The sequence below is a fragment of the Hemitrygon akajei genome, chromosome 5, assembly GCF_048418815.1.
Source record: "Hemitrygon akajei chromosome 5, sHemAka1.3, whole genome shotgun sequence".
In the NCBI taxonomy this organism is placed as follows: domain Eukaryota; kingdom Metazoa; phylum Chordata; class Chondrichthyes; order Myliobatiformes; family Dasyatidae; genus Hemitrygon; species Hemitrygon akajei.
The window spans coordinates 136,565,298-136,583,921 of record NC_133128.1 but is presented as its reverse complement, the minus strand read 5'-3'; the positions used below and the strand labels follow the sequence as shown (position 1 = coordinate 136,583,921).

General features: G+C 41.3%; 1 protein-coding gene across 1 annotated transcript in view; it reads left to right on the top strand.

Moving 5' to 3' along the window:
• parp12a (poly (ADP-ribose) polymerase family, member 12a) overlaps positions 1-18,624 on the top strand; it is a 95,284-nt gene that overhangs the window by 57,040 nt on the left and 19,620 nt on the right. The window contains exons 4-6 of the mRNA XM_073046592.1: positions 1,741-1,842; positions 9,467-9,596; positions 9,758-9,920. Coding sequence (XP_072902693.1) covers positions 1,741-1,842; positions 9,467-9,596; positions 9,758-9,920 — 395 coding nt within the window. The remainder of the gene's footprint in view (positions 1-1,740; positions 1,843-9,466; positions 9,597-9,757; positions 9,921-18,624) is intronic.

Sequence of the window (18,624 nt, the reverse complement as noted above, 5' to 3'; positions counted from 1 at the left end):
AACACTGAGGAATTTAAAGTTGCTGACCCTCTCCACCTCTGATCCTCTGATGAGGACTGGCTCATGGACCCCTGGTTTCCTCCTCTTCAGGTCAATAATCAGCGCCCTGGTCTTGCTGACATCAAGTAAGAGGCTGTTTCTGTAGCAGCACTCAGCCAGATTTTCAGTCTCCCTCCTATATGCTTGAAGGCCAGTCAACGTAAACTCAATTCCTTTTTCTTGGCCTTTGCCAGGTATCCAGTAGATCATTGTGATTGAAGTCCACAAAAATTCCTGAAAGGTCCCAGGCTCATTTAAAATCTCATGTTGCCTCAGCCAAATAAGCAACTACTCACTATGGTTGAAGCCCACCAAAAGTCCTGAAAGGCCCTGATCTCTACCTGTGAGAACGCTTGCTGACCAAGATTCTACCTTTGCAGGTTCCATTTGGCTCCTAACCCCTTAAGCCTCTCCTAGCCATATACCTCTCTAAATGCCTTTTAAACATTGAAATTGTACTGAATCTGTCATTTTTTCTGGTAACTCATTCCAGATGCCCACTACCTCCTGTGTAAACATGAAAAGTTGCCCCTCTCATCCCCTTTAAATCTTTCGCCCCTCACCTTAAACTTACGGCCTCTAATGTTTACTCCTCTACCCTGGGAAAATGACTTGGGAAGCTGGTGAGCCTGTGCTGATTTTTTCCTCTCAGGGCAGAAGTGTTTAAGGGGAGCTCTTACCACAGCAGTAGAGTTGGTTCCCATATATTTAATGTATTTGCTATAAAGAAATCAGAGGAGGGATGAGTAAAAATAGTATTTATTGTTGTGATCTGGAATAGATTCTGTGCAGAGGTGGCAGAAGCAGAGTCGACAATAACACTCCAAAAGGAATGTTTCTTGCCAATAGATGATTCCTTGCTTCACATTGGAAAATCCCTTCATGTTGAGGGATTGAATTTAAGAGCAGGGAGACTATGCTGCAACTGTACAGGGTACTGGTGAGGCTGCACCTGGAGTACTGTGTGCAGTTCTGGTCTCCTTGTTCAAGGAAGGATATACTGGCTTTGGAGGTGGTGTAGAGGAGGTTCAGCAGGTTGATTCCAGAGATGTGGGGTTAGACTATGAGGAGAGAATGAGTTGCCTGGGACTGTACTTGCTGGAATTCAGAAGGATGAGAGGAGATCTTATAGAAACACATAAAGTTATGAAAGGGATAGATAAGATAGAGGCAGGAAAGTTGTTTCCACTGGTAGGTGAGACTAGAACTAGGGGACATGGCCTCAAGATTCAGGGGAGCAAATTTAGGACTGGGATGAGGAGGAACTGCTTTTCCCAGAGGGTGGTGAATCTGTGGAATTCTCTGCCCAATGAAGCAGTGGAGGGTGCCTCAGTTGATATATTTAAGACTAGATTGGATAGATTATTGCATAGTATGGGAATTAAGGGGTACGGGGAAAAGGCAGGTAGGTGGAGATGAGCCAATGGTCAGGTCAGCCATGATTTTATTGAATGGTGGAGCAGGTTCAATAGGCCAGGTGACCTACTCCTGCTCTTATTTCTTATGTTCTTATGTAAATGTAAGGTAATGAAAGAATGAGTACAGGCACAGTAATGCAATGGTTTCCTCTCAAACGGGTTTCCTTATCTGACTGATTTTGGTAAATGGGTTATTAAAGTGTTCCTGTACATTTTTAGAATCACTGATCGTAGCTGAATGCGTGAGATTGACTTTTCACCTGCTATGATTTGCAACCCACAGAGAAGAGACCTCAGTCCCGACTATCTTCCAGCAGTTCCAGTGGGGACATGGACAACGAAGAAATTTGTCTGTACTTCATCTGGAGCAACTGCAGCTTTAAAGGTACTGGAAATCTAGCAGGATCTTGTCTCCGGAGTTGGAAAAATAATGATGCTCACGCCATAAATGCAGCATGTTTTCCAATGGAACCCAAGCTTTGCATTTGTGTGTATGGTCCTTTTCCAAACCTTACGCTTGTACTTCCAATTTTACAGAAGTGTATTTGGGCAAGAATAGCATCTGGTTCACATTTAGAAACCGAGTTTACCTGCGTGTGAGAACCAATCTGATCCAATATTAGGCATTCTCTCTCCGCTATGGGTGAGCCACCACCTCAGGGACTGCAGTGGCTCAAGACAGCAGCTCATCGCCACCACCTCAAGGGCAACTAGGGATGTGCAATAAATGCTGGCTTAGCTGGCAACACACACATCCCGCAAATGAATAAATATTGAAACAAGCTTGATATAAATTGGCTTTAGGATTTGTCCTAACCTTGTCTCAGTTAAATGCCAAAAATACTACATTCCAACAGTGAGATTAGAGAAATACTCCTGACTGTTCATAGGTCTGTTAAAAGTTGGCTTTAAAATTTGGTGCTGTTGAAGTGAATGGACATAAAGATAGGGTGGGGGCACAGTGGAGACATGTAATTCAATTCTGAATTATAAATAACACAGTAAACACTCAAGAGAGCAACTGGCACTAAAAAAAAAATCAAATTAACAACACCAAATTCTGCTGTCTACCTGTATGCCTTAGTGTCATATTCTGGTATTTTTTTGGTGCTTACAATCTTACACTGTCTTCAACTACCTTCTTACAATGCACACTTCAATTTCCACCAAGTCTGGATTTGGAATTGGCTTGCCCGCAGAAGGCAGAGGATGGAAGTAGATGGAGTGTATTCTGCCTGTAGGTCGGTGACCAGTGGTGTTCTGGATGGATCTGTGTGATTTTTATAAGTGACTTAGACGAGGAAGTAGAAGGGTGGGTTAATAAGTTTGCTGATGACACAAAGTTTGGTCATATTCTGGATGGTGTCAAGGTTGTCAGAGATTATAATGGGATATTGATAGAATCCGGAGCAGGGCAGAAAAGTGGCAGATGGAGTTCAATGTGGAGAAATTTGCAGTGATACACTTTGTAAAGTTGAACTTGAAGGCAAAGTACAAGGTTAATGGCAGGATTCTTAGCGGTGTAAAGGAACAGAGGGATCTTGCAGTTCACATCCATTGATGTCTCAGAGTTGCCATGCAAGTGGTTCACAATGTGTATGGCTTTCATTAGTGAAGGGTTTGAGTTCAAGAGCCACAAGGCGATGTTGCAGTTTAAAACTCTGGTTAGACCACACTTGCAGTATTGTGTTCAGTTGCATTATCTAGTAAGGTTTTAAAACCAGATTTTACCTGCACGTGAGAACCAACCTGATCCAATACTAATCGTTCTCTCCCCACTATGTATAAATTGGCATTAGGATTGGTTCTAGCTTTGTCTCAGTTAAATGTCAACAATACACCAACATTGAGGATGTGGAAGCTTTAGGAAGGCTGCAGAACAGGTTTACCAGGATGCTACTGCATGTTTTATGAGGAAAGGTTGAGCAAGCTGGGGCTTTCTCTCTGCAGTGAAGGAGGATAAGAGGTGACTTGTTAGAGGTATACAAGATGTTAGGATGAGTAAATAGATTCAAGAGTGAGTAGCTTTTTTCCAGGGTGGCAAAGCGTATTATGAGCGGACATCATTTTAAAGTGATTGTGAGAAAGTATAGGGGATAGGTCAGAGCTAGGTTTTTACACAGAGCGGTAAGTGCATAAACAGCACTGGTTAGGGATAGTCAGCAATGCTTTGTGAGTGGGAGGTTGTGCCTTGTGAACCTGATTGACTTCTTCAAGGAAGTGACAAAACAAATTGATGAAGGTAGAGTGGTGGATGAAAAGAAGAGACCTCCTACAAGTTCCCATTAATATTTAATGACTCTACCATTACCAAGACCCGCCATCTATATTGTGTTCTCATTAAACTCATCTAGAGTAGGCAGGTAAATAAAGGTCAGAGGCTGGTTATCTTGTGGTGAGTAATTCACCTTTTAATACCCCAAAGCATTTTTGTCATCTATATTGCATTAAGGCGAGAGCAGGATCGAACAGTCTTCATTTGTCAAGATGGGGGCAGCTCAGCAACACTCAATCTCAACACCATTCAGGATGAAGCACCCTGCTTTCTTGGCATCACATCCACTTCCCACAACATGTGCTGAAGTTCATACCATTAACAAAGGGCTTCTCAAAAGGAGGGGGATGGGGCCTGCCTTCTCTTAGAGATTATTATTTTGCAGCACAGTTGAGAGCTGTGATATGTTGGTGCAACCCATCGTATGACGCTCAATGGAAAAACATTGAGGAGCGGGTACTTCCCATCCCCATACAGGCAATTTTGGCTGATAACAACCTGCAAAGGTACATAAATACCATTGATAATCCATGGGTTGAATGGACTCTTAAAATACGGAAAACTATTATAAAAGAATATAAACTAGAGGGAGATATTGCAGTTCTTAAATGGTGTGCATATGATTCGGATTTTACACCAAATAAACTGGATGCTAGATTTAAGGACTGGACAGCTAAAGGAATAACAGTTCTTTGCAATATAATGAAAGAAGGAACAGAGTTCAGTTTTGAAATGCTTAAAGAAAAACACTTATTAGAAAAACAAGACTTTTATTGGTATTTACAGATGTGACAATATGTTAATAGGACAGTTAAAAATGTAACCAAGGCAAGAACATGTTTGATAGAGCTATTTAGAAAAGCATATAATTCAGGTAACGATAGAAAAATCAGTTCAAGCGTGTATAAGGGTTTGTCAAATTTTAAAACACATTTGACTTCATACATTAAAACAAAATGGGAGAAGGAAGGAGAGATAATTATATTTGAGGAAGAATGGACAATAATATGGAGGTACCAATGGAAGTGTACCAGTTCACAGAAATGGAGGGAGTTTGGATGGAAAAACTTGACATTTTATTACACCCTCTCAGAAATCCCATTATGATAGTAACCTCCCTGTTTACTGGAGAAATTGTGGAAATCAAAATGCAAACCATTATCATATTTTCTGGGAATGCCCCGTTATCAAAGACTATTGGAGTGGGATGCACAGTGCCCTACAAGACATCTTTAAATGTGTAATACCCTTAGAGAGTAAGACCATATATTTTGGGTATATACCTCAAGAATGATTGAAGAGAGATAAATATTTAATGAATATTCTGTTGGTGGCTGATAGGAAATGGTTATCACAGGAGTGCCAAACTTTAAATACATGGATGAAAATTACAATGGACATTTACAAAATGGAGAAGATAACAGCATCTGTTAATCATAAGTTGGAACAAATTGATTCATACTGGGAAAAATGGTTTAACTACATAATGCCTCATAGGCCTGATTTTATTCTCACAAATCAATGAATCTGTTGTAAAAAAAAAGATCACTCCCTGCTTGTACATAGTCTTCTCCTTTTGCTTGTTCTTTCTTTCCTCTCTTTTCTATAAGTGTATATCTCATAGACAAATATTATGTAGAGATTTGTGGCATATATGACTATATGATATATATGTACAATATCTGAAAAACATCTTATGGAAATGTTTGTTTGATGATGAACTTCCATAAAAAATAAATTACCAAAATGGGCTTCTCTAAACCCACTACCTCGAGCACCAGGAAGAACAAGAGCAGGAACGCATTGCCTGATGATTCCCCTGAGTGACACTCCTGACTTGAAATCATTGTTTCTTTCCTTCATTGCCATTGGGTTTAAATCCTAGAAGTCCTTACCCAACAGCTATGGGAGTACCTTCACCACAGGAATTGCAGTAGTTCATTTCTACTTTCTCAAGGGAGGGGCAATAAATGTGGCCTTTTGCTGCCATACAGATCTATTAAAAATAAAAAATAAAAAATTCTGTATCCCAGAATTGTTCTCTTGAGCAGTGTAACACTAGAGTAACTCACTGCAGAAAACTGTATCTTAATAAATTCTGTGTCCTGAGTTTCTCTTTTGTTGCTGAGACTAAAGGTACTTCAGCTGCCACTTATACTTGCCATCATAGTTGGGATGGCTGATACTCCCCTAAGAACTCAGTAATAGCGGTCGAGACACACCGATTAGTCAGACAATCGGTGACAAGGGTGTAGAGGAGCACGTATCCCTAAATAAAAGTAAGATGAGCTTAATGCCTGAGATCAGATTACTGATTACTGGCAACATGCTTAGTTACAAAAGCAGAACAATGTTAAGTGACTCTGACTGGCAGCCTGAATCTTTTCCAATCTCTATAACTCCTCTAACCAAGCACCAGTGAAACCACAGCTAGGCTCAGCTTCTGTTTACTTCGAGGTTGGAGTTGGTGGCTTTGGAGGAGACTGAAATAATTCGAAGTGTGTTTCATAATCTTGCATTCCTGTCCAAAGCACAGCATTTTATCTGAGGTGCACTAATTATTAGAAGGGAATTATTTTCTCGCAGTCATTCAAGAGTGTCTCTTTGACATGATCTGCCAAGATTCTTACTTTGCCTTTCTATCTGTTGTTGATAATACTCTATTTATTGACCAAGGTAACCCTCCCTCTTCTGAAGAGCTGAACCTTGATGCTTTATCTTTCATCAGTCAGTCATCTAGGCTCTTTTTATGAAGAACCAGCAAGATACAAAAGGATTTCTGCTGCCTTACACATTGTAGTATGTTCTGTTCAAGGTGGTATGATATATGTTTTCAGAATGTTATGATCTGATTGTTGGTGCCACTAACTGTCTCCAATGTAGTACTGAGTCTATAGAGTTTAGTGCCAATGTTTATGTACGTTAAACAAACTCAGAGGTAAAACAAACTCAGAGGTAAAATCAATCACAACCACGCTGGCTGAATTGATTCTAGTATAATTCTATAAATGCTGAAGATTAACAGAGCCTTAAAGTGAGTCTGTAAAATGTCCTTAACAACGTGTCTTCATCTTCCAAAAAGGTGAAATCTTTCTTTACCAAATGTAGCTTCTCTTGTTTCAGAAGGTTAAGCAATCCTTCCTGCTACCCTGACTGGTCAGCAAAAGAAACAAACCTCAGTAATCTTATATTCCTCCACTAATGCAAAAACATTTCTACTATTTTAGGTTTCCCATTGTCTCTCAAGGTCTACAAAAGAACCATAGAACACTACAGCACCTGTTTACCTGTGATGCCACTTTCAGGGAATTATGTATCTGAACTCCCAGATCTCTTTGTTCCTCCGCACTCCTCAGTGCCCTAACATTTACTGTGTATGTCCTACCTTGATTTGTCCTTCCAAAATGCAACACCTCACACTTGTCTGCATTAAATTCCATCTGCCATTTTCTGGCCCATTTTTCCAGTTGGTCCAGATCCCTCTGCAGGCTTTGAAAGCCTTCCTCGCTGTCCACAACACCTCCTCCAATGTTAGTGTCATCAGCAAACTTGCTGATCCAATTTACCGTATTATTATCTAGATCATTGATTTAGACAACAAACACCAATGGTCCCAGCACAGATCCCTGAGACACACCACTATTCACTGGCCTCCAGTCTGAGAAGCAATCATCCACTACCACTCCCTGTCTTCTCCCACACAGCCAATTTTGAATCCAGTTTACAACCTCTCCATGGATAACTCGTGTCTGAACCTTCTGAACTAACCTCCCATGTGGGACCTTATCAAAGGCCTTACTAAAGTCCATGTAGACAACATCCACAGCCTTTCCTTCATCTACTTTCTTGGTAACCTCCTCGAAAAACTATACAAGATTCGTTAAACACGATCTACCACGCAGAAAGCCATGCTGACTATCCTTTATCAGCCCTTGGCTGTCCAATTACTTGCATATCTGATCTCTCAGAACACCTTCCAATAATTTACCTACTACTGATGTCAGGCTCACCGGCCTGTAATTACCTGGTTTACTTTTGGAGCCTTTTTTAAACAACGGAAGAACATGAGCTACCCTCCAATCCTCTGGCACTGCACCCGTTGCTAAGGACATTTAAAATATTGATGCCAGGGCCCCTGCAATTTCTACACTAGTCTCTCTCAAGGTCCGAGGAAATATCATGTCAGGCCCGGGGGATTTATCTACCTTTATTCGCTGTAAGGCAGCAAGCATCTCCTCCTCTTTAATCTCTATATGTTCCATGACACTACTGCTTGTTTCCCTTACTTCTATATACATTATGCCAGTTTCCTGAGTAAATACTGATGCAAAAATACTGTTTAAGATTCTCCCCCATCTTATGAGGCTCCACACATAGACAACCACTTTGATCTTCTAGAGGGCCAATTTTGTCCCTTACTATCCTTTTACTCTTAATAACTTGTAGAAACCCTCTGGGTTTACCTTTACGTTATCTGCCAAAGCAACCTCATGTCTTCTTTTTGACTTCCTAATTTCCTCCTTTAGTATTTTCTTACATTTTCTATACTCTTCAAGTACCTCATTTGTTCCTTGTTGCCTATACCTGCTATACACCTCTCTCTTTTTCTTAACCAGATCGCCAATATCCCTTGAAAACCAAGGTTCCCTATGTCTGTTGACTTTGCATTTAATCCTGGCAGGAACATGCAAACTCTGCACTCTCAAAATTTTGCCTTTGAAGGCTTTCCACTTACTGAACACATCCTTGCCAGAAAACAACTTATCACGATCCACTCTTCATAGATCCTTTCTCATTTCCACAAAATTGATCCTTCTCCAATTTAGAACCTCAACTCAAGGTTGAGACCTATCCTTATCCATAATTAACTTGAGACTAATGGCATTATGGTCACTGGACCCAAAATGTTCACCTACAATACTTCTGTCACCTGACCTGTATGGTTCCCTAATAGGAGATCAAGTATTGTATCCTCTCTCACAGGTACCTCTATATATTGATTTAGAAAACTTTGCTGAACACATTTGACAAACTCCAAGCCATCTAGCTCTTTCACAGTGTGGGAGTCCCAGTCAATATGTGGACTCATCCCTCCCCCTCTATCACGTCTGAAACAACGGAACCCTCCGGAGCATTAAGCTGCCAGTCCTGCCCCTCCTGCAACCAAGTCTCACTAATAGCAATAATGCCGTAATCCCACGTGCCATTCCACACCTTAAACTCATCTGCCTTACCTACAATACTCCTTGCATTGAAATAGATGCACTTGAGAACATTTCTATCACGTACAAACCTTTGATTACTGTCTATACTTGCAGTCCTTGCATAACCTTTATCCTCCTCCACCTCACTATCTGCTCTAACACTCTGGGTTCTCTTCCCCTCTTCTCTACCTGGACATTTTTGTTCCAAGTCTCTGAAAGCAGAGAAATTCACTTAACATTCCATATAGATTGGTCTAAATTTCTATATCCTTTACTGTTAGTTTTTGTGCAGTGTAGTATTTCCTTTATTTCTCATAACTGATGTAAAGATATCTATAAAGCTCAAGGCACAGTGCAAACTGGAATGCTGATTCAGTTGTGACTCAGACCAGTTTGAGTTTTGTATCTCCCGAAGAACCATTCTCTTCGAAACAATTTGGATTTGGGGGTGAAAGTGGCAAGAAAGTTACTTCGACTGAAGCATCAAGTGTGACGTATTTAATCTGTTCTTATGTTTCTGTTTCCCACAGACAGGTGTATCAGAGTTCACTTCAAGCTGCCTTATCGATGGCAGGTTTATGAAAAAGCGTGGAAAGATTGGAAAGATCTTCCAAATATGGAGAAGATTGAAAAAGACTACTGTGATCCCAATAAAGCCAGGTACAGCTAGTTTTATCCAGGGAACTTTAATTTGAACAAAGCACTTTAACTTGTTAACTTGCTACAGCATGGCTGTGCAGCTTGACCTGACTATCTGTAACAGAAGCTATTCCAACCACAATGTAAATAGATTCCTGTTATTTACTATGTCCTTTTTACAGATCTGAAAATATTGATTTTAATTCCATGCTATGTGGTTCGAACCAAGTTCGGCGCCTCTCCACAGTCTCCTCAGTTACAAAGCCCCCCAACTATATCCTCACCACAGAATGGTTATGGTATTGGAAGGATGAGAACAGAGAGTGGATTGAATATGGAAAACAAGTGAGTGTTTTCCTTATCGGTGTTTCCATCGTATTTTTGAGAATTTTAAATCAGAAGCATCACATAAAGTTGGGAGTTACATTGCATTTGTATAAGACTCTGCTGAGCCTCCACTGGGAGTATTGTGTTCGTTTCTGCACCATGGGAAGGAGGGAATGTACCATCAGTTCCCCAGAATTACACCATTGCCACAATTAATGAAGACAACTTGCATAGATGAGCCCTTTATTCTCTAAGTATGGGAGGATTGTTACGAACCCCCTAACTGGGTGTCTTACCAGCAAAGATAGGAGTAGCCCTTGAAGTCTGATGATACTATTTTTAACAGTATTTATTAGTAAAAATACACAAAAATAATATCAATGCAAATATACAGATAATATACATCATCAATACTAAACCTAAAAGTGCGGGTTATAGTAATCATCAATAAGAAATAAGCTCTATCGTTGTCTAGGGGATAATGAATTGTCCGATGGAAATATAAAGTTCAGTTCAGTTCATACAGGCTGCAGTTGTTATTGATCACCGTGTGGCAATTGTTGGAGAGAGAGAGAAAAACTTGCCGACTTTCCTTGTTACGATCTTGATCCGTATCCATCCTTTAGCTAGACCGTTCCGTGGAGGGCTCGTCACCCTAGGCAAGGATGGACACACACAGAAGCCCCCCACCGATCTCATAGCGTTTCTCCTGGTGTGTCTGAGGGGTGTTCCCCAGACCCGACTTTTATCCTCACTCACGGGGTCTCAGATGTCAGTCAGGTTGGGATGATGCAATCCCTCAACCAGACCACTCTGGTTGCCCCCTGAGGGGTTTCAATGAATAGTACACTACTCAATACACAATTCCTCCTTCAAGAGACAATAGCAGTAATCTCTCTCTTTGTCAATAGGAGACATTCCACCTTGTGTATTCTGCATTGTCTATAGCATCTGCCTTTGCTGTTATCCTGTGTCTCTCTCATCTCCCTTGATAACAGCATCGGAATAGTAGCGATTTGCGATTCTCCAAAGGGGGGGGGGGGCGACTTTGCACCCTCCGGCCCATCAGAGTTGCTCCGCATTCGTAACAGGATTAAAAGGTGGTTAAGTTAAGGTATTGAAGATAATCAAAAGGTTTAAAGCTGATAGCGAAAACAATTGCTTTTGAAATGGTTGTTTAGAATATGGTTCATAACCTTAAGAGAGCTGGGTTGCAGGGAAACAAGCACCATTAGGAAGCACTTTCCATGGTGGCCAAGGAGGAAGCCATCTTGTTCTTTGAGTTTACACAAGTTCCTTGTAGAGAAATCCCATTAATCCCAGCCCTTGAATGTTAATGGCCCTCAAATGTCTGTCCTACTGGAAATCTCGTTTATTCTGTTTCCACCATTCTTATACACAATGAGTTTCAAAATCACAACCAAACTTCATTAAAATATGTTTCTCTCCACACCCTTCTGTGTTGTCTGTCCTTCACTTTTTTCACCACATATTTGCTTCCTCCCAGTCTGTGAACCATTTGATAAGTGGGGCAGTTGACTTCTTTTTACCCTATCTAAACTTGCCACGATTGTGTGCACCCCCATCAGACCTCCACTCTTCCTTCTTTGCTCAAAGAAGAACAGGCCTTGCTTCTCCAGCCTGACATGATTGGTGAAATCCTCGATCTCAGAAACATTTTTTTTTAATAAACCTTCATCCTCTCTAGTTCTTTCACATGCTTTCTAAGGTGTGTTCACTGAAATGGATACCATTCTTTCATTGTGGCCAAAGTTGTGTTTTATAAAGGTTCGATCTAAGCATTCTGCTTTAGTACTCCATCCACATATTTATGCATCCAGAATCCCATATGCTTTACTGATTTATAAGATTAAGATTTTAAGATTAGCTTTATTTGTCACATCTACATGGAAACATAGTCCACTTTCTCAAGCAAAGCTGAATGCAAACAGACAGCGTAACGTTGCTGTGCTATGCTGTGGACTTGACAAGCACTACAATGAAGAAAAGGGAGTTAAATACCACCATAATGAAATGGAAACATAGAAAACCTACAGCACAATACAGGCCCTTCGGCCCACGAGGCTGTGCTGAACATATCCTTATTTTAGAAATTACCTAGGGTTACCCATAGCCCTCTATTTTTCTGAGCTCCCATGTACTTGTCCAGGAGTCTCTTAAAAGACCCTATGGTATCCGCCTCCACCACCGTTGCTAGCAGCCCATTCCACGCACTCACCACTTTCTGCGTAAAAAACTTACACCTGATATCTTCCCTGTACCTATTTCCAAGCAGCTTAAAACTGTGCCTTCTCATGCTAGCCATTTCAGCCCTGGGAAAAAGCCTCTGACTATCCACATGATCTTATACACCTCTCATCATCTTATACACCTCTATCAGGTCTCCTCTCATCCTCCGTCGCTCCCAGGAGAAAAGGCCATGTTCACTCAACCTATTCTCATAAGACATGCTCCCCAATCCAGGCAACATCCTTGTAAATCTCCTCTGCACCCTTTTTATGACTTCCACATCCTTCCTGTAGTGAGGCGACCAGAACTGAGCGCAGTACTCCAAGGGGGGTCTGACCAGGGCCCTATATAGCTGCAACATTACCTCTCGGCTCCTAAACTCAATCCCATGATTGATGAAGGCCAATACACCATATGCCTTCTTAACCACAGAGTCAACCTGCACAGCAGCTTTGAGTGTCCTATGGCTCAGACCCCGAGATCCCTCTGATCCTCCACACTGCCAAGAGTCTGTATAATACTGTATTCTGTCATCATATTTGACCTACCAAAATGAACCACTTCACACTTATCTGTGTTGAACTCCATCTGCCACTTGACAGCCCAGTTTTGCATCCTACCAATGTCCCGCTGTAACCTCTGACGGCCCTCCACACTACCTACAACAACCCCAACCTTAGTGACATCAGCAAATTTATTAATCCATCCCTCCACTTCCTCATCCAGGTCATTTATAACAATCACAAAGAGTAAGAGTCCCAGAACAGATCCCTGAGACACTCCACCATGCAGAATATGACCCGTCTACAACCGCTCTTTGTCTTCTGTGGGCAAGCCAGTTCTGGATCCACAAAGCAATGACCCCTTGGATCCCACGCCCCCTTACTTTCTCAGTAAGTCTTGCATGGGGTACCTTATCAAATGCCTTGCTGAAATCCATATATACTACATCTACTGCTCTACCTTCATCAATGTGTTTAGTCACATCCTCAAAAAATTCATTGAGGTTCGTAAGGCATGACCTGCCTTTCACAAAGCCATGCTGACTAATCTTAATCATATTATGCCTCTCCAAATGTTCATAAATCCTGCCTTTCAGGATCTTCTCCATCAACTTACCAACCTCTGAAGTATGACTCACTGGTCTATAATTTCCTAGGCTATCTCTACTACTTTTCTTGAATAATGGAACAACATCGGCAACCCTCCATTGCTCCAGAACCTCTCCCGTCCCCATTGATGATGCAACGATCATCGCCAGAGGCTCAGCAATCTCCTCCCTCGCCTCCCACAGTAGCCTGGGGTACATCTTGTCCGGTCCCGGTGACTTATCCAACTTGATGCTTTCCAAAATCTCCAGCACATCCTCTTCCTTAATATCTACATGCTCAAGCTTTTCAGTTCTGAAGTTATTATTTCAGAAATAATAATTAGCTGACACATGCACATTCATGAGCGCAGTCACCGAATCTGCTGTGCAGCCAAGGCCACGGTTGTGACACTGTGTGGGACTTTCTTAAACGCTGCCAATGAAATATGGGAGTTTGTCAACTAAAAATCTACATGGATGGCATCCACAGCGTTCGTTCCCTGTCATGCCATCAAATCAAGTTAGACTCTTTATTTACTTAAACTTTGCCCATCTTTTTGGGAGGTCTGGAAGATGATGGTAAACCTTCCTGCACCCTCACCCTGCCCTTCACACTCAGCCAGCTCACATCCTTCAATCCAGAGCAGGTGAATTGTTTACTGTAACATCAGCCAGATGGTGCTGCCTCAGCGGTCAGTTATTTTTATTTGTCGTTTAGCACCCTCTGCTGGTAGTTTTGTATAGCAGTCATTTAGGTTGTGTGATCTAGTTGATGACATCATCAGTAGGCATCTAGGCAGTTCTCCATGTTAGAGCCGAGGAAAAGCTCATCCCTTTTCATCTGACATCCTGACATTCAGGTCTTTGAAGGCATCGTCGGTGTGTCAAAGTAACCTTTGGGTTTATCATTTATTGATGTATATGCATATTGTTACGTTCCCCAGTAACCGGGTGACTTACCAGCAAAGATAGATAGGTCCGTTGAAGCCTGGTGCTACTATTTTCAAACGTTTTTATTTATAAAGGGGCACAAACGTATGGTTAATACAAAACATTCAGATCATATACGTCATCACAACTCAATCTAAAGCACAGGTATAGTAATAATCAATCAGAAATCAGCTCTATCATTGTCTAGGGGTAATGTATATATTGTTCGCTGTATATCTGAAAGTCTCTTGCAGCCACTGCAGTTCCACCAGCTGCCGTCTGTTGGGGTGTCGCGTTGGTGCACTTTTGTTAGAAAGAGAGAGAGAAATTGAATGAAACAGTTACCCGACAGGTTTTCCAACCTGTAGGAGTTCGGTTCGTCGGAAGTCTCGTTGGGGAATGGACTCTCATCTGTGGCCTCCCCTGTAGCTAAGCCGTTCTTCCGTGGTGAGGTCGCCAATCCCAGGCAAGGAAAAGACGCACACGAACCCCACCACTGGCTGTCGCTATCAAAACGCTGTCGCAGGATTTCTAGCGTGTCTTCTGGTGCGTCTCTGGCCCCGCCTCGGCAGCCCACCTTTTATCTGGACTGGCAGGGTTGTAGATGTCCATCAGGGTGGGGGGGGGGGGGGGGCGAGGCAATCCTTCCCCCATCACCCATCTCACATTGCCCTGAGATTTTGCACGTAGGCCAGTTCCTTATTCCACAAAGGTGTCTCCCAAGACAATGGCTATGTCCGAGGCTTTTGTCTTGTTGAGCGACCAGCCCACATTCCAAACCGTAAGGCTCGCTCTCTCTTGCGATTCTCACAAAGGAGGGGGCTGAGGTCATGACAGTATTTTCACAAATCAGAGATATTTGAGCAGTTGTGTGCAGATAAAAATACAGAGGGAGTATTCACGTGGGCCACATGTTCTGGCAAGCTTGTAGTGAGAAAATGTGTGTAAGATACTTTTTTTTAATTAGTTTTTTAAAATTAGTTTTTCAAAACATTTTACAAATTAAAAACCCCAAATCCCAATGAGGAACATTAATACAGTGCAAAATTAAGCATACAATAACAATATGCTACAAAGGAAGAGAATTAACAAAAAAGCACCTAAATTAAAGATAAGTAAGCTTAGTATCCTCCCCAAGCCCCACAACATAAGAAAAAACAACTCCAGACCAACCACAACACAATATAGAGTATAAGTCAGAACAGTCAAACTCCCAGACTGTGAATACACTTAGCAACAGAGGATAGTAATGCCTACTACCAGAAAAAAAAGGGAGCTGAAAGCAAGGGACCAAAAAGAAGAAGGAAAAAAAACAAAACCCCTACTCAAGAGGAAGGTTATGAAAGTATTCGATAAAAGGTCCCCAGACCTTATGGAACTTTAGATCCGAATTGAGAACTGAATAATGAATTTTTTCGAGGTCCAAGCAGGCCATAATGTCGTTAAGCCATTGCGCATGAGTGGGCGGGGCAACATCTCTCCATCTAAGGAGGATTAAGCGTCTAGCCAGGAGAGAGGCAAAGGATAATATTCGGCATTTGGTCGGACCCAGACATTAATCTGTCTCGCCCCAAAAACCGAACAGAGCAATTAAGGGGTTTGGTTCTAGGTGCTGATTCAGAATACACGATAACGTAGTGAAGACATCTTTCCAGAATTTCTCCAAACTAGGACAGAACCAGTACATATGGATGAGAGAGGCCACGCCCCTCTTGCATTTATCACAGAGCGGACTAATGCCAGGGTAGAATCGAGATAGTTTAGATTTAGACATATGGGCTTTATGAACAATCTTAAACTGTAAAAGGCAATGGCGAGCACAAAGAGAGGTTGAGTTAACCGATTTGAGAACTGAGTCCCAGCTCTCCTCGGATAAGGAGATATTTAAATCCTGCTCCCAGGCCATTTTAATTTTATCCACAGGGGCCCGTCGTAAGGCTGCTAGTTTATCTCGGATAATTGAAATTAAACCTTTACCTAGTGGATTAATGGAAAGAAATAGGTCCATAGCATTTTTCGCAGGCATTTCAGGAAAGTTAGGAATTAAAGGAGCAATAAAGTGTCGGATTTGGAGATATCTGAAAAAATGAGCGTTAGGCAGATTGAACTTAACAGAGAGCTGCTGAAAAGAGGCGAAGCGATTATCAATGAAAAGATCTTCAAAATGTCTAATGCCCTTCCTATACCAAACATGGAATGCTGAATCGTACGTAGTAGGTAAAAAAAGGTGATTATGTGCGACAGGGCTGGAAACGGAAAACCCCTGGAAGCCATAGCATTTCCTGAACTGAGCCCATATACGCAAAGTGTGTCTAACAAGAGGATTAGCTATTAATCTGGACAGACTACTAGGGAGTGCAGAGCCAAGAGGTGCAGAGATAGATAATTCTTTAGTGGAGCTCAACTCCATTGCCACCCAGTTAGGGCACACGGGTTGGCCATGGAAGAAAGACCAAAAGGTAGCACAACGTATATTAGCTGCCCAATAATATAAGCGAAAGTTAGGTAAAGCCATGCCACCCTCTTTTTTAGATTTTTGGAGATGTATTTTATTAATTCTAGAACGCTTATTCTGCCACAAATATGACAAAATAATAGAGTCTAAGGAATCAAAAAAAGATTTAGGAATAAAAATTGGGATAGATTGAAGTAAGTATAAGAATTTGGGGAGAACATACATTTTAACAACATTAATACGACCTACCAAAGACATAGATAGAGGTGACCATTGTACCAGATTCTGTTTTATAGCATATGAAAGATTGGCAAAGTTTTCACGAAAGAGATCTTTAAACTTCCTTGTGACTGTAATTCCAAGATAAGTAAATTGATTATGGACTACTTTAAAAGGGAGATCATGAAATGTTAGTTCTTGTGCTTCTTTATTAATTGGGAAAAGTTCACTCTTATGTAAATTAAGTTTATAGCCAGAGATCTGGCTAAACTGGTCAAGAAGTGAAAACATTAGAGGTAAGGACGTAGACGGATTTGAGAGAAAGAGTAATAAGTCATCAGCATAGAGAGAAACTTTATGCTCAACACCCCCTCTCCAAATCCCGGTCAATTCAGGACAGTTTCGAAATGCTATCGCCAGAGGTTCTATAGCCAAATCAAAGAGAAAGGGACTTAAGGGGCATCCCTGACGGGTGCCACGTTTGAGATTAAATACTTGGGATTTCTGAAAATTAGTTAAAACAGAAGCAGTAGGACACAGGTACAGCAATTGGATCCAAGAGATGAAACTTTGGCCGAGGTCAAATTTTTCTAAGACTGCAAAAAGGTAGTTCCACTCTATACGGTCAAATGCTTTCTCCACATCGAGGGAAATAACACATTCAGGAATCCCAGTTGGAGGTGAGTATAAAATATTGAATAAACGCCGGATGTTAAAAAAACGGAGACGGTTTTTAATAAAGCCTGTTTGGTCATCAGAGATAATGGAGGGAGCTGAGATCTTTACATCAACATTGAGCAGAGAGATCGGCCTATACGAGGAACACTCTGTTGGGTCTTTGCCCTTTTTTAAAAGAAGAATAATAGATGCCTCATTGAAAGAGGGTGGCAATTTGCCGTAATTAAACGAGTCAAATAATACTGAAAGTAACTGAGGAGAATGATTTATAAAATTCCACAGGGAACCCATCAGGTCCAGGAGATTTCCCTGAGGACAGTGCAGAAATTGCAAAAGATATTTCTTCTGATGATATAGGCGCATTGAGTTTGGCTTTGAAATCAGATGAAAGTGAGGGGATATTCAGATTCTGTAAAAATTGATCAACAGAGATATTGTCATTCAGAGATTCAGAGGAATAAAGCCAAGAATAAAAATTTTAAAATGCGTCATTAATTTCTAAATGATCCGATGTAAAGTCTCCGTTCTCCTTCCGGATCTTTGTAATATGTTGTTTGGCTTTGGAACACCTCAGCTGATTGGCTAGGAGTTTACCAGACTTATCCCCATGAATGTAAAAGCGACACTTGCTTTCGAGAAGTTGGCGTTCGATAGGTTGAGTGGACAGAAGGTTAAATTTAGTTTGGAGTTCAACGCGCTTCTTGTATAATTCAGGGTTCTTAGTTTGGGCATATATTTGATCCAAATCTTTAATCTGGTTAATGAGGTCTGCTCGATCTGCACAGGATCTTCTGTTGAGATTTGCTGTGTAAGAGATTATTTGACCCCTCAGATATGCTTTCATGGCATCCCAGACAATCTGGGATGGCACTTCAGGTGATGTATTAGTGTTAAAATAGAAGGTTATCTGATCCTTAATGAATTTTAAAAAATCATCATCCGATAATAAAGTTGAATCAAACCGCCAGTGTTTATTCCTCTGAGGGAGACCAGGAGAGTTCAGAGAGAGAGTAATTGGGGCATGGTCAGAAATCAGTATACTCTGATAGTCACAAGAGTGGGCAAATGGAATAAGTTGGTTATCGAGTAAGAAATAGTCA